This window comes from Calidris pugnax, unplaced genomic scaffold (genome assembly GCF_001431845.1).
Source record: "Calidris pugnax isolate Ruff unplaced genomic scaffold, ASM143184v1 scaffold44, whole genome shotgun sequence".
In the NCBI taxonomy this organism is placed as follows: Eukaryota; Metazoa; Chordata; class Aves; order Charadriiformes; family Scolopacidae; genus Calidris; species Calidris pugnax.
The window spans coordinates 3366606-3382256 of NW_015094506.1; the positions used below are offsets into that span (position 1 = coordinate 3366606).

The 15651-nt window shown below is 58.6% G+C and overlaps 2 protein-coding genes across 2 annotated transcripts; one reads left to right on the top strand and one right to left on the bottom strand.

Moving 5' to 3' along the window:
- The first annotated feature begins 1168 nt into the window (after positions 1 to 1168).
- CDC42EP1 (CDC42 effector protein (Rho GTPase binding) 1) lies at positions 1169 to 11359 on the top strand. The gene is made up of 3 exons (XM_014963152.1): positions 1169 to 1475; positions 7053 to 7924; positions 8925 to 11359. The coding sequence occupies exons 2-3, from the start codon at positions 7483 to 7485 to the stop codon at positions 9713 to 9715; spliced, it is 1233 nt and encodes a 410-aa protein (XP_014818638.1). The 5' UTR covers positions 1169 to 1475; positions 7053 to 7482; the 3' UTR covers positions 9716 to 11359.
- A 1262-nt stretch (positions 11360 to 12621) lies between these two features.
- On the bottom strand, positions 12622 to 14987 carry LGALS2 (lectin, galactoside-binding, soluble, 2). Its single transcript, XM_014963514.1, has 4 exons — positions 14909 to 14987; positions 14373 to 14455; positions 13922 to 14081; positions 12622 to 12839 (listed from the first exon to the last, which is right to left on the bottom strand). Exons 1-4 carry the CDS (start codon positions 14912 to 14914, stop codon positions 12693 to 12695), a joined length of 396 nt encoding a protein of 131 aa, XP_014819000.1. The 5' UTR covers positions 14915 to 14987; the 3' UTR covers positions 12622 to 12692.
- Positions 14988 to 15651: the final 664 nt, after the last annotated feature.

Genomic DNA, 15651 nt, shown 5'->3' on the forward strand with positions numbered 1-15651 from the left:
CTAAGCTACGATCTCCCTCAAAGATACAGATTATCTTAGAAGTATCACCAAAATGCACAGTCCATGTGCTCTTGATCCCTAATGGAGAAGACCTTCACAGAAGGCAGAAAACCAACTATTCCCATTTCACAGAAGAAAAGCCTGAGGCCAAGGGGCTGAGAACAGTGACAAAATCCTACTGCTGCTTAGCAAACTTCTGAGCAATACGGTGCTCCTGCCCAGGCACCCCAGCACGGGCCACCTGGGCCAAGCGAGAGGCCAGGCTCCATTTTGACATCTGCTCTGCAGACATCTTGTCATCCCTTCAGTCAGGCCCTTCTTAACCCCAACAAGTCTTGTCTCGCCTTTGCCAGTAGAGACACCTCCCTTCTCCTCCACAGGGCCCTGAATAGGTGCTTGTGGCTGGCCAAGTGCTCCCCAGCAGAGCCACCAAGTCTCGCCTGGAGGTCATGAGGGTGACCGGTGGCACTGATGATGCCATACCCATCAGCAGGTTGCCCCTCTTTGGCACTGATAGGGTCTTATGCCCTGTGACCATCAAGGGACAAAGCAACAAAGCGTGATACCAGAGGGATGCAGTGTCCCATATGTGGGCAGAACGCCCCTTGGTGCCATTAAGGGACACCTCCTTTAATTTAAGTGGTGCCATCCCCTCACTCTGGTCTGACACTATGCCGCTGATATGACACTTGTCCTGACCCCATAATTCTTGTCCCGACCTCATAACGCCCATGGGACCCACACAGCCTTCGAGGAGGCTGTTATCCCACAGCTAACACTCAACCCAACACTACCCACAGGTCCTGCCATGACCACCCACCCCCAGACCCCATTCCTGGTTGCCTCTACCACATCATGGGCACTGGGGACTTCCCATCCAACGTGGGATGGTTCAGCACCCTGTGATACATGAGGGGGGTCACACACAAGGGTGAAACCCCTTTCCTTTGCCCCTGGCCAGGCTCCCCTAACCAGGTTTGCTGGTGACCTGGTCTTCCCCCTTCCCCCAAACTCATTAAAGCTGGCGCCTGGGAGTAGGAGGCAGCTGATGCTGGAGGACGGGAAATGGCACTGGGGAAGCGGGGAGGGGAAGGTGGGGGGGAGCGGCAAAGAAGTTCCTGAAGTTTTCTGTCCTGGATAGTTGGAATAAATCTCATTTTCTCTGGTCTCCTTGCCGAGGAGAGGATTGGCTCGGCGGTGCTGCAGCCCGCCCTCCTCCTTCCCACGTCCCCTCCCCGCCAGCTTCGCTCCCTCTCTCCCGTGGCATCGGGGCGTCAGCCTGGGAGAGCCAGCCTTGGGGGGACAGCCGTGGGAAAAGGGAGGGGAGGGGAACGACTCCCCTTTCTCCCCTCCCTGCTCCAGGACGCGGAGCCGGTAACCCTCGGAACAAGTTACAGGGGCCCACGGAGAGCGTCTCCCAACTTTTCGGCTGGAGGACGGGAGGAAAAAAAAGTACTAACCCTGATTCGGACGAGGTAAATCCTGAAAGTTTCGATTCCTCTGTATGGAGAGTTGGGGGGATTTCGGGAGCAGAAGGGAAAGGGTGGAGAGGGTGGTAGGAGAGGGGAGAAGCGGGAGGGGTGGCAAGGCGATGGGGATGGGGAGGATGGCGAAAAATAAAGGGAGAAGAAGGCAGGAATGCAACAGGAAACCGGGAGGAAGGAAAGCGGGAGCGAGGAGAGGGGACACAGGAGGGGGGCGGGCGGGGGGGGGGGGTCAAGAGAGAAAGGGGGGGGAGGAGGAAGTCCCAAGGAAGAGAGAAAGCAGCTGAGCACCCCCATCTTGCACCCTGCTCTGGATACCCCTCGAATCCCCACGGGCTCTCAGGCACTTCAATTTTGGGGGTTTGGAGGAAGAAAATGAGCACTTTTTTGGCAAGGGGGCAGGGAGAGGATGGCTGGAAAGTGCCCGCCTTTGGAGCCCCAGCCTCCCTCCATGTCCCAGCGTGTCTGCTCAGAAAAATACCCTTGTTATACGGAGAGATATAACAATATAGATATATATAGCAGCCGGCAGCACAGGAGTTGAACTCGGGCTTGTCCGCCTACTGCCCGGCACTGCTCCAGGGAAGCTGGAAGAGGCCCAGCCCGGCCAGCCAAGCCTTTTTCCCCCTTCCCCAAAAGCCTGTCCCAGCCGGCTTTCCCCATCCCAGAACAAAGTGACCCAAGGGGGGAGCCTCTGCCTCCCTTCCTCTGGGGAAAAGGGAGGTTTTTCGGCATTCAGGAAGGCTGGGAAAGCCTTCCTCAGCTGCCCACAGCCATTTCCACCCGCTCTTCCCCTTGTTGAGACCACCCCAGACATTTCCTCGCCCTGTTTTGGAGTATGTCTCCTTTTGGGGGGGGCGGAATGGGATGGGGAGGGGGGAGAGTTATGTGTAAGAAGAGGAGGAGGAGGGAAGAGGCTGCTTTCAGCAGCTCCAGCCAACTAGACATCTGGATTATTTTCCCCCCCTTTCTGGTTTCCGCTCTTCCCAGCAAGCAGAACAGCTCTGGCCATTCCTGGCGAGTGGAAAACCAGTGGAAACCAGCTGAACTCGGGGGGGAAACAGGGGAGGCCAGGCTGGGAGGAGGAGGAGGAGGTGCCAGCGGCTGGTCTTTGAGGGCAGGGGGCTTCCCAGAGGAGGTGAGGAGGGAGCCAGGAAAGGGAAGGTTGGGACGAGCTGCGGGGTCATTGTGCCAGGGTACGGCAAACGTGGCGGGCTGCCGGACAGAAGCGGCGTGAGGATGGATGGGTGGCCGGACAGGGGGTCCCCATGCCCAGTGGAGGAAAGGAGAGTGCACGTGTCAACCCTTTGCCCTCAGAATCACGAGTTTTCCTGGCACAGAGGAGTCCGCTTGGGTGGAAGGGAGGGCTCAAAGGGGCACAGCCAGCAGGGAGATGCACCGGGGGCAAAGAGAAGGAGGAAAAGGGGGAGATTGGAGGGAGAAAAAGCCCAACAGGCCTGCCAGAAACCTGCCATCTAGGTAGGGTTGGGCACCAGCTGCTTCCCTCCTTCCCTCTCTCCCTCCCTCCCTCCTCTCCCAGTGCCTGCTGCCTGCCAGCAGGCAGCAAGAGCTGGGGGCCAAGAGGTGCTGGCTCGTGTCCCTGTGGCAGCCAAGGGACAACGAAAGAGAAACACTTTCCTCCTCCTGGCTCCCAACTCAATAGTTTTCCAGGCAGGGAGCAGGAGAGCAGGGAGCTCTCCTCCTGCATCCCCCTTTCCCTCGCCTCGCCACCCGGTCCCTGGGGTGATGCCAGCCTGCAGGGCAGCTATGCTGTGGGGAGGACTTGGAGGAGGGTGGGGAGACCACCCCTCAGATTAGCTCTGGCTACTGCAGCACATGCCCCATGTCATGCAGGCACCACTGCTGAAGGGCACAGTCTCAGCTTTGGGCTCCAAGACCCATGGTGTGCTGCAGAGACTACGCCTGGTGGCATTCCTTGTGCCCCAGGAGAGTCCTGACCCAGTTCCTATAGGTGGGCTTCTGCCCAAGAGAGGAAATTGCTCCCCAGTTGTCCTCCCACACCAAACCTGGTGTGCCTGGCCCTCCCCACCTGCGAGCCAGCACCACACCGGCCTCCGTGAGCAGGGGGCAGACCCAGTCAGCGCAAACCAGGGACCTGGGAGGCCAGCAGGAAGCCAAACTGCCCCTGTCCCAGCTGCCACCGGCCACTGCCACCCCAGGAGGCAGCCAATGGTGCTGGGAGCCTCAGGGGAGGTTTGTTTTCCCTTCCCCAGGCATTAACCCCTGGCAGATAAGAGGGGCCCTGGGTGAGCAAACACGGCCAGGGCAAGGCGAAAACACGTGTACCCGGCCAGGAGAGCAGCTCCATGCCCAGGGTTCCCCCTCGCCAGATGATTTTCCTCCCTGGCACTGCCTGCCTGCTCCGAGGTGACCTGGGGACAGGCAGGGGAGGCAGACAGCAGCAGGGAGACCCTCAAGGGGATGGAGGTCCCAGCATGCTGGGAGCAAGGGATGCGAGGCTTCTGTGTTGCCTGCCCTCCGGCCCCAGCCCTGCCGAAGAGACCCAGCTCCATCCTGTTCCCCCAACCCCTGAGCGGGGATAGAGCCCAGGGAGGGACACGTCCCCAGGTGAGCACCCACACCACCGATGCTCTGAGGTGCCCCACGCCCCAAATCTGCTCTTTTCCCCAACCTGCCATCTCCCTGTTGCCCCACACCCCAATGGAGGTTCTGCGAATCTCAGCGTCCTCCACACTGAAGGAAGGTCATTGCCCTGCCATCCTGTGCCCAGCTGCCGCCTCCCTCCCTGACCCCCAGTGCCTCCAGGGCCCACTGGAGTGCAGGAACCCATCCTGCCTTCTCCTCCAACCTCGACCCACCACTTCCCTTGGCCTGCCTCAGTTTCCCCTGCCTGCAAACAGCTGCCCTCTTGGCACCCCCATCTCCCTGCTGCTCCAACGCGTCTGCTCAGCGCCTGGGGACCCAGCCAAGGGAGGACAAACAAAACAATATATAAATATTGCATTTTGCCTCTCCACCACCCCTCCTCCCCGAGAAGCACGCGGTAGAGTTATGTGTAAGAAGAGGAGGAGGAGGGAAGAGGCTGCTTTCAGCAGCTCCAGCCAACTAGACATCTGGATTATTTTCCCCCCCTTTCTGGTTTCCGCTCTTCCCAGCAAGCAGAACAGCTCTGGCCATTCCTGGCGAGTGGAAAACCAGTGGAAACCAGCTGAACTCGGGGGGGAAACAGGGGAGGCCAGGCTGGGAGGAGGAGGAGGAGGTGCCAGCGGCTGGTCTTTGAGGGCAGGGGGCTTCCCAGAGGAGGTGAGGAGGGAGCCAGGAAAGGGAAGGTTGGGACGAGCTGCGGGGTCATTGTGCCAGGGTACGGCAAACGTGGCGGGCTGCCGGACAGAAGCGGCGTGAGGATGGATGGGTGGCCGGACAGGGGGTCCCCATGCCCAGTGGAGGAAAGGAGAGTGCACGTGTCAACCCTTTGCCCTCAGAATCACGAGTTTTCCTGGCACAGAGGAGTCCGCTTGGGTGGAAGGGAGGGCTCAAAGGGGCACAGCCAGCAGGGAGATGCACCGGGGGCAAAGAGAAGGAGGAAAAGGGGGAGATTGGAGGGAGAAAAAGCCCAACAGGCCTGCCAGAAACCTGCCATCTAGGTAGGGTTGGGCACCAGCTGCTTCCCTCCTTCCCTCTCTCCCTCCCTCCCTCCTCTCCCAGTGCCTGCTGCCTGCCAGCAGGCAGCAAGAGCTGGGGGCCAAGAGGTGCTGGCTCGTGTCCCTGTGGCAGCCAAGGGACAACGAAAGAGAAACACTTTCCTCCTCCTGGCTCCCAACTCAATAGTTTTCCAGGCAGGGAGCAGGAGAGCAGGGAGCTCTCCTCCTGCATCCCCCTTTCCCTCGCCTCGCCACCCGGTCCCTGGGGTGATGCCAGCCTGCAGGGCAGCTATGCTGTGGGGAGGACTTGGAGGAGGGTGGGGAGACCACCCCTCAGATTAGCTCTGGCTACTGCAGCACATGCCCCATGTCATGCAGGCACCACTGCTGAAGGGCACAGTCTCAGCTTTGGGCTCCAAGACCCATGGTGTGCTGCAGAGACTACGCCTGGTGGCATTCCTTGTGCCCCAGGAGAGTCCTGACCCAGTTCCTATAGGTGGGCTTCTGCCCAAGAGAGGAAATTGCTCCCCAGTTGTCCTCCCACACCAAACCTGGTGTGCCTGGCCCTCCCCACCTGCGAGCCAGCACCACACCGGCCTCCGTGAGCAGGGGGCAGACCCAGTCAGCGCAAACCAGGGACCTGGGAGGCCAGCAGGAAGCCAAACTGCCCCTGTCCCAGCTGCCACCGGCCACTGCCACCCCAGGAGGCAGCCAATGGTGCTGGGAGCCTCAGGGGAGGTTTGTTTTCCCTTCCCCAGGCATTAACCCCTGGCAGATAAGAGGGGCCCTGGGTGAGCAAACACGGCCAGGGCAAGGCGAAAACACGTGTACCCGGCCAGGAGAGCAGCTCCATGCCCAGGGTTCCCCCTCGCCAGATGATTTTCCTCCCTGGCACTGCCTGCCTGCTCCGAGGTGACCTGGGGATAGGCAGGGGAGGCAGACAGCAGCAGGGAGACCCTCAAGGGGATGGAGGTCCCAGCATGCTGGGAGCAAGGGATGCGAGGCTTCTGTGTTGCCTGCCCTCCGGCCCCAGCCCTGCCGAAGAGACCCAGCTCCATCCTGTTCCCCCAACCCCTGAGCGGGGATAGAGCCCAGGGAGGGACACGTCCCCAGGTGAGCACCCACACCACCGATGCTCTGAGGTGCCCCACGCCCCAAATCTGCTCTTTTCCCCAACCTGCCATCTCCCTGTTGCCCCACACCCCAATGGAGGTTCTGCGAATCTCAGCGTCCTCCACACTGAAGGAAGGTCATTGCCCTGCCATCCTGTGCCCAGCTGCCGCCTCCCTCCCTGACCCCCAGTGCCTCCAGGGCCCACTGGAGTGCAGGAACCCATCCTGCCTTCTCCTCCAACCTCGACCCACCACTTCCCTTGGCCTGCCTCAGTTTCCCCTGCCTGCAAACAGCTGCCCTCTTGGCACCCCCATCTCCCTGCTGCTCCAACGCGTCTGCTCAGCGCCTGGGGACCCAGCCAAGGGAGGACAAACAAAACAATATATAAATATTGCATTTTGCCTCTCCACCACCCCTCCTCCCCGAGAAGCACGCGGTCCCCAGGCCTCACCTTCTCCCCAAGGGTTCATCTGAATAGCAAAAAGAAGGGAGAGGTTTCTCGCCCCGGGAGCCCGGACAGCCGGGCAGGGCACCGCTCCGGGAGGAGGTGCTGCCTGGGAGGGAGCATGGGTCTGGAAGAGCTGCTTTGCAGACAGGGGAAACTGAGGCACACCAAGGGAGGTCAGAGGGGTGAGGGAGAGTACGCATTTTGGGGGGAAATCCTTTTTCTTCCTCCCCAAGAGGATGGTCAGACAAGGGGGACAGCCAGTAGCAACTTCCCCACCCTTGCTCATTCACCGCCTTTAACCTCCCCAGCTGGTCCTTGGGGTACAGCCAACATGGTCGGGAAAATCCTCTCCGAGGGCTTCACTATTCCTCTTTTCTTGTTTAGGTGGCCAGCGAAAGGACTGAGGCACCCACCTCAAGCTCCTGCCCCATCTGTGGCCGGCTCCCGCTCACCTGGCAACAGCAGAAGACAGTGGATTAACCCCTAAACCCACGTCCAGAAGCAGCTTCCAGCGGCTGCTGCAGCACCGGGAGTGACCTCAGAGCTTCCCCAGGGACACCTCCACTCCACCACCATCCTCACCAGTGAGGACATCCCCACTGCGGGTGATTTCATGAGCACAACGTAGTGCCAGGGAAGCAGGCACCACTGCCACCCGCTGAAAGCCAAGGTGACTTGAGCCATTCCTCCAAGAGCATCGGAGCCGGAGCCATGAGGAGGCCAGGGATGTGACAGGCCACCCCAGTGTTGGAAGCCCAGCGAGGGCTGGTTTTAGGGCCATTTTCAGGGGCAGGGGTGAGGTGAGGGGTGCAACATGAGCCTGGGGAAGCTGCCGGTGCTCAGCTGGGTGTCGGGCTCCCATGGCAAGCGGCGGCTGAAGTCGGAGCTGACGCCGGACATGATCAGCCCGCCGCTGGGGGACTTTCGGCACACCATGCATGTGGGGCGTGGGGGCGACGTCTTTGGGGACACCTCCTTCCTCAGCAACCACGGCGGGGCCGACACGGCCAAAGCCAACAACTTCTTTGCCCGGACGCTGCGGCATGTCCGCCGGACGCCGCTGAGGAGCCGGGGCAGCGTGGACCAAGCAGGGGCATCGCCTGCCCCCCCAGCCATCTCGCCCATCATCAAGAACGCCGTCTCTCTGCCCCAGCTCAACGAGGGGATGTACGACGGCAGCAGTGGCCGGGGCTTGACCAGCAAGTTCTCCTTCAAAAGTGCCTCCAACAGCTTCTCCAAAACACACCAGGCCTACGGTGAGTGAAGCGCGGGGCAGGGGCTGGCACCGGCATAGCACATCCTCTGCAGCCTTTCTCCATCACTCAGTTTCCCCCCTGAGGGGCTTTAGGCTCTCAGTGGAATCAGGACATTTAAGAGTCCCTGTGAGGAGATAACTCTAACCTTGCTTTTAACTGCTGTCCTTCCTCCTTCCCTCGGAGGGTGTCCTCCCAGGGTACCCCGCGCAAAGTAGGGCAGGGATGGTTTCTCCTCTTCTCCTTCCCCCATAGCCCTACACAGTTGGCAGCCTCTGTGGAGCAGTTGTAAGAGGGTGGCCCCTAATTCCCCCCAGCCTGATGCCTTCCCATGAGCAGCTTCCCCAAGGAAGCCAAGAGGGTGCCAGGACAGCGGGGCAATGCCCACGTCGAGGTACCAGGCTCAAGAGGACCCATGGCACCGTCTTTGCCACCTCAATGCAGATGCCCCAATCTTGTCCCTGGCTGTGGCAACCCCACCATCTCCATGTGGTCCTCAAGGGAATCCATCCTCCCCCTCTTCCTCATTGCGCCTGCATCCCTCCCTGCCGGCCAGGATTTCGGAGGGACCTTTGGGGAAGGGTTGTGGGAAGGACGGGACAGCTCTTCTCCAGCCTCACAGAACTGGGCTGTGGCTCAGTTTTTGCCCAGGGAGGTCTGGAGCAGAGGGTCTCGGTGGGAGGACCTGGGCAGCCTGCAACAGTCGGGGGAGGTGGCTGGGCTCAGAGGGGAAGGCAAGCTAAGGCAATGCTGCCATCTCCTGGTCCCACCTGCCTGACTCAGCCCCCACCAGCATCTTACCAAGCCCAGAGCCCACCTGGAGACATCCTGCTGCAACTCTGGGCTTTGGAGATGTTCACACAGACACTTGCCTGTCCTTTAGAGGTCAGTGCCACTGACGGGAAGGAGTCATGCCCCACTTCAGTGGCAGCGTCCCTTGCAGACGTAAGGCAGGCTTCCTCCCGTGTCCCCCGCCTCACCAGCCATCTCTTCTGCTTTGCAGGGCTGGAGTCTGGGTTTTGCACCATCCCTCGTGTGCCCCGCTTGGAAAAGGCCCAAGAGAGCACCCTTACCGTGGAAGACGAGCTGACACGCTCAGACTCCCTGCTCTCCTTCCGCCTGGACCTGGGGCCCTCCCTGATGAGTGAGCTCCTTCAGGTGATGAGCTTCTCTGAAACCAACGGAAATGAGGCAGGGGAAGATGACCCAGACCTCCTGTGCAGTGAGGGGACCAAGGATGGGGTCTCTCCAGCATCAGCTGCATCCCACGGAGAGGACAAGACAACATCCAGCTTCTGGGACCGCTCTGGGCAGAGCAGCCTGTCAGGGGCCAGCTCGCTGCCGGGACTGTCCGTCCATGCCAACGGAGATGCACATGCCATTGAGGGTGCTGGAGAGGACTCTGCCTGGGCTTCGGGGCCAGGGGCAGCGCCCAAAGGGACCCCATGGCAGGGGAACTGGAACGACTGCACCATTGAGGCGGGAGAGTTTGACCGGGCGGCCCAGGTGCTGGCCCGCCATTATGGTGGGACCAGCACCCCGAGGAGCTCAGAGAAGGGCAAGAGTCCCTGGCAAGCCCAGACGCAGACCCTGTGGGAGAGCCCCAGCAGCAGCTCCTGGCGGTCACAAGTGACAGGAGAGAGACGGTCCCCCGAGACCACCTGGAACCAAGGAGAGGAGGAGGAGGAAGCTGAGCTCTCCACCCTGCAGGAGGGGTATGCTGGCGCCCGGGGTGGGCGCAGCAATTCCTTTGAGTACGCCGACGATGAGGAAGACGATGAAGTCAAGGTGTGAACAGCCATCCCCACCATCATGGACCCCCCCCCCGCCAGAGGCACCGGTGCCAGGGTCTTTGCCCTCCTCCCCATCTCCCACCCTCGGGTGCCAGCATCACCAGTGGAACCAGCAGGCAATCTCCTTGCCAAGCTGGGGACACCGGTGGGGACTGGGGGGCAGGAGGAGAGCCTGTCTCCTGAGGGACTCCGTGGGCCAGGCTGCTGTGGGGGACCAGTGAGGGCTGTGCATCACAGCCTTTCCCTGGCTCACTGCCATTAGACACCAAAGGGACATTGCCATGTGCCAAAGAAACCCCAAACTCCTTCCTACCCCCATCCCATCCCCTCTGCTACCTTCTCTCCCGTCCCTCAGCCTGGCGCTGCCAGCATGTCTGGGGACATGCCCTGTCCTCTGATCAAAGCCCCCAGCCACCCTCTGTGCTGGCACAGGTGCCCTCCCAGAGATATTCCCACCAATAGCTCTGGCACATAACAGATGGGGGGGATCTCCCCAGCTTGAGCTGGTGCATGACCTGGGGAGGTCAGCTGGGGGCTCAAGGGGCAGGCAAACCCCACAGAGCTGAGCTTTCTCTTCTTCCCTCCCCCCCTGCCGCAAAAAAGCCATGAACTCAGAGTTCAGGAGACAAGAGCACACACAGAAGTAGTCGCAGGGGTCTTTCCACTTGCCTCCTGCCGCTGAGTGTCACTTAGGACGGCTCCTTTTCTGACCCCTGCCTCCTCACAGCAGGGAGAGGAGAGACTTCTTGGCTGGCTGGAGGCAGAGGCGAGGTTGTCAGGTCACCAAATTCTGCATTTTGGGCCCTAAAAAATTCCTTCCATTTCCCCCGCCTCAGAAGAAGGAGTCTCCCACTCTGCCGCCACTCGGTCTGTGCCACCTCATCTGCATCCTAGCCCCTTCTCCCCATTCCCCACGCACACACCCCTCTTTCCAGCATGCCCCTTCCCAGGAGTATGCACGGAGGATGGCTAACACCCCTCGCCAAGCGGCCCTGGGCGACACGGCCGCCCTGGAACGAGCTGCCCCCCACGCTGCCCTGCGTGCAAACCGGCCCTCACAGAAGCCTCTTTGTGCCACCCCATCGAGCCAAGACGCTCGGGGGCTGAGGTCACTGGAGGGACCCTCACAGGACCCCCCTTGTTCTCCGGGATAGGAGGGGGTGTGCGGCAGGGGGAGATGCTGGGCCGTGGCCGCAGGGCTCCGCTCCCACGCAGCTCACCCGCCGCCTGCCCGGCTGCTTATGGCAAGGAGCTCTTCAGAGCAGAATAAAGAGGCTCTGGCACGCACGCGTGTTGTACGTGGGAGTGCCACTCGCCATCAGGCCATCGATGTTACGGGAGAGCCCGTCTCCCCCAGCCTCCCCAGGCGGCTGCCTCGTGCCAGCCAGCAGCAGCAAGCCAGGGCGGGCAGCAGCTTCAAGGAGTCCCCAGCTCCGGCCACTGGCACCCAGCAGGATCAGCCTCATCACCCCTGCACCCTCTGGGGTGGGGACCCTGGCTCTCAGGACAAGCTTCCCCCCACCCTCTGCTTCCCAGAGCATAACACAGGCTCCAGACCAAAGACCCACATCCGTGGAATATCCTTTCTGCCTCCACTCTGTATCCCATGCACTTACTGTCCTTATTAAAGCAGTTTTGATACTAACTTCCTCTGGTGCCTCCCCTCTGCTGCAGCAACCAAAGTGTCATCTTTGCTGTGTCTGCCGGTGCCCCAGCCACAAAATCCCATCCTCCCCACCCTCAGTGGGATTTTCCAGCAGCTCTGGGATCCCTGGATTAACTAGCCTGGTACTTTGCCACTCAACGTAGCTAACACGAAAAGCAACCTCCTATCCACCCAGCCCTGCAGAGCACACAGGAGGAGGGTGCAAAGCTTCTTCTCCAGCCCAGCAACAATTCATTTACAGCCTGAAGCAGATGGGCCAAGCTGGCTGGGCTGCAGCCCCCCAGCCCCATCAGACATCCAGGGTGGGCAGTGAGGAAGAGGAGAGGAAGGGCAAGGGCACTGCCACCTTGCCTTGGACTGGGCTCTCCTTAAGTTGCTCTTCTACTCCACTTTCCTCCCACCCAGCCTGAACCGCCCTGATGTTTGCTGTCACACATCGGTCTCACTTAAGGCTGGCGAGACACTTTTTAATTAGAGCTGCAGCATCAGATAATCAGCACTAATTGCCTGTAGTCCCGTGCAAGGGACACAGACTGGGAGGTGCTGAGCCACGTAGCCCAACCCAAATCCGTCCTCCCTTCCCACTGCCTTGCCCTGCCTCACTTTCGCTGGGCAGGGTTTGGTGTGGAAATGGAGTAATGGGTAACCCGGCCAGAATGTGCCAGCAGATAAGTGCGGTGAGATAAGGGGGAAAAGCTGGAGGAGACAACTCCTTATCAATGGCAGGAATGCTGGCTCAGGGGCACACCTGTGCTCCCTTCCCGTGCCACCCCTTCCCCTGGTACCGCTCCTGTGGGAGGGCAAGGCACCCCTTCCTCCTGCCCGCTGGCTGCAAGAGCAGCCAAGAGGAACCTGCCAAACTCCTGCCCTGAGGTTCCCAAACCTAACATTTAATGGTGCGCTTTTGTGGCACCATATGCCACATCAATCACGTGAATGCTTTGGTTTCCCCCCCTCCCAAAATCTCGGGTGCAGGAAGAAATGGTGCATTGTGAAGAGATTACACAACCATTCCCCAAGCAATCACATAGTGTCCTCCTCCCCCTCAACCCCACCTACTGCCTGTATTGCCCTATATACCATCCATTTATCTATGTACCATCTATATACCAGACCCATATCCTGGTCTGACCTGGAAAAGCACCTGGCGTTATCAGGGAGCTATTTCCCTCCAACAAAGGCTCCTTTCCTGTTGGTGGAAAAACCTTGGGCTGCACAAGTGCCTCACACAGAGCCACAGACCTCACGAAAGCCAGAGCAGCTGGAGTCTCTCGCTGCTCGGGTTTTTATTAGATCTAGAAAGTGATGTCCATCAGTCCAGCTTGAAGGAGGTGACCCTGAAGCCTCCCTTGATGCTCATGTAGCTGATCTTGTCATAGCAGTGCCGGTTGGGGAACTCCACTTCATGCCCGTCTGGTAGTTTCACCACGAATTTGTCTGCCAGCATTTCAACGACCATCTGGGAGAAGAGAGGGGAGGAACGGCAGGAATTGGAGACCAGGAGGAGATTAGGAAGTGAGCGTTCAGGTGAAAGGCCTGACTGTTACACCTGAGGATCAGACCTGGTCCTAACAGCCTTAAGCAAGGTGCTGGGGGTGATGCAGGAAATGACCAGTCGATATTAAGGGTCTGAGCTGGTATCTAGACTATGACCTGGGAACAGGACCTCTCCTGAGGCTCTTTGAGCTACTCGGGTTATAAACTCAGAGCAGGTAAACCCAAGCGTGTCTCTATAAGCCACATGGCTTATATTTGCTCTGAATAAACCCGACCCCCCAATGCCCTCAGCAGCTCACCAGGACCTGGAAAAAAGAGCTTTGCTGATAAACACCCACGAGCAGACACAATGAGAATGCATCGCTGAGCCTCACAATTAAAGGCATCATTCCCCAAAGCCGTCACCTCGCCATCCCTTCCCCAAGAGCCAGCCACGACTGAGGAAACAACCTTCCTCTCCACAGCAGTAAGAACAGGATTGCTCCTAAATGCAGCCCTGTTAACACCTTCAGACGGGGTGAGACAGCACCTAGGACAGTATACGTGGCAGGAGAAGAGGAAGGACAGACTGGCAGCATGGATCCAGGAGTAGTGAGGACAGAGGAGCTAAGGGAGAGGTTCTTGGATATTGCTCCCAACCCTGCATTGCCTTAAAGCCTGTGTTTGCATAGGAGGGAATTAGGAAGAGAAACCAGATAGAGAGCAGCAAGATCCTGCTACTTGGAGACCTCCTTTACCTTCATACATGTTCCCAGAGTGCCCACCAGCTAGGCAGATAGGGGGGGCAGGAAGCACTTATAAAGCCTGAAACAGACAGGGCTCACAAAAAGTTCCCAGAGGAAGTGTTGGGGTTTTGAAGGAGGAGTGGAACTGGCAATCGGGACCAAAAATCCTGAGGATGAGGGGCTGTTGGGAAGGAGTAGGAGACATTGGATGGGACTGGAAGGACAGTGCCATCCATTCCCATACAGGAATCTGCTAACCAATGGCTTCCCACCACCACACACACACCCCCACAACCCCATGCCAGCACAGAGCCCTCACCTTGACAGTGGAGCCCTTGGAGAAACAGAGGTGGTCGTCACGATGCTCTTCCTGCCAGGCACTGGAGCACCTGGAGTTGCAGACAATGACAGACTCATTGAAGCGGGGATTGAAGTGAAGTGCCAGATCCGAGGACTTGCAGCCGAGATTGATGCTGAAGCTGTGGGTGAAGAGGAAGAAGATGAGCTGTGCAGGCAGGACGGGGTCTTGGAAGACCTGAGATCCAACACACGGCTCTGCACTCAATTCCTTCTTCAGCATTCCACGTGCTTAATGCCTCCCATTTCCTCATTCTGTTTGGCAACCTGGAGAGCTTGCATGGTGGTGGCATAGGGGCTCCCCTAATATTGAACTGCATTCAAGCTTTTTGTACCTGGCAGCCCTGCAAAACCACCTCTTTCTGCAGCCCACCTTCAGTCCTAGCGAGTCAAGGTGGTTTCTTTGTACTTACCCATCCGCATCATCGGATATCTTGCCCTTGATCTTCAGGGAATCCCCAGTCTTCATACCCAGGTTGAGAATTTCAAATTTTTCCTAAGACAGAGAGAAAAAATAGTCTGTGGGGCTCCTTCAGCCACTCCTAACCCACCATTGCAAGTGAGACAGTGCTGCTTGGACAAAGTGCCTCAGCCAGGAGAACATCTACTGCTCTCAGCTGATGTTCCTCTCATGGCTTAAAACCCACAGTTCTGGAGGTCTTACATGGGCTTCTCACTCAGTGAGGGAAGAGTGGACTGAGTGAAGCCAGCAAGCGAGAAAAGGGGTCAGAGAGAGAGGGGAGATGGAAACAGGCTTGTCCTCAGCAGAAGGAAATGAGAGCAGAAGTACAAAGATGGTTAAAGCAGAGGGACAAAGCCTAGGGTTTGATGGACAGCATTGCCTGCGGCCCAAGAAACGCCAATGGTGAAAGCAGAGGTGGCAGTCCCTTGCTCAGCCCTGCTGAGCTGGGGACCCTGGGTGACAGAGAGCAGGAGCAGTAGCCCTTACAGACATCTTCCTCAGAGAACGGAGTAACCAGGCAGGGAGCCACCAGCAGTTTAGCTCAGAAATGCTTCACATGGAGGATGTTACATCCCAAGACTTCCTTGTGGCTTACACATTAACAGCACCTCCACCTCCACAGGGCCCCACAGCGTGCTATTAAGCCAGGAGACTTTGATCCAGAGAAACAGCTTCCCTATGTATACTTCCCCTCATTAGGGACTTCAGGTGATTTAACCAATTCCCAGCCTCCTCAGTGGGCTCCCCGTGGAGGGATCACCACAAATGGCCCTTAGTGGAGCTACTCCAGCCACCACGCAGGACAAGCACCTTCCCAGCTGAACACAGAGGTGCGACACCATGTTCATGTCTTTTCTGTGTAACAGCTTGGCCAAAAAAACCATCTCAGCTCCTTCCCTTCTCGTGGCTCTAGATTCAGCCCCATCTGCAGGGATTGCACCAGCAATCCGTGGAAGCTCTCTGCAACCTCCCATGTGAGCTTCATCGAGACCCAAACCTTTTAGCTTGAGAAGCCATGCCCAGCAGGTTTGATAGCCCCATCCTCCCTAAATTTGAGACACAAGAATGTTCTCCTCATCAGGGAGCATCAGCCCTGCTGTCTTCTTCCCAGGTAAGAGCTACAAGTCAGTAGGCAGTCTCCCAGATTTGGTTGAACAAATTGGTGGTATTTTGCCAGACTCTAGAAGTCAGTGGGAAAATGAGAGGGAGGAGGAGGCTAAGGCTAAGGC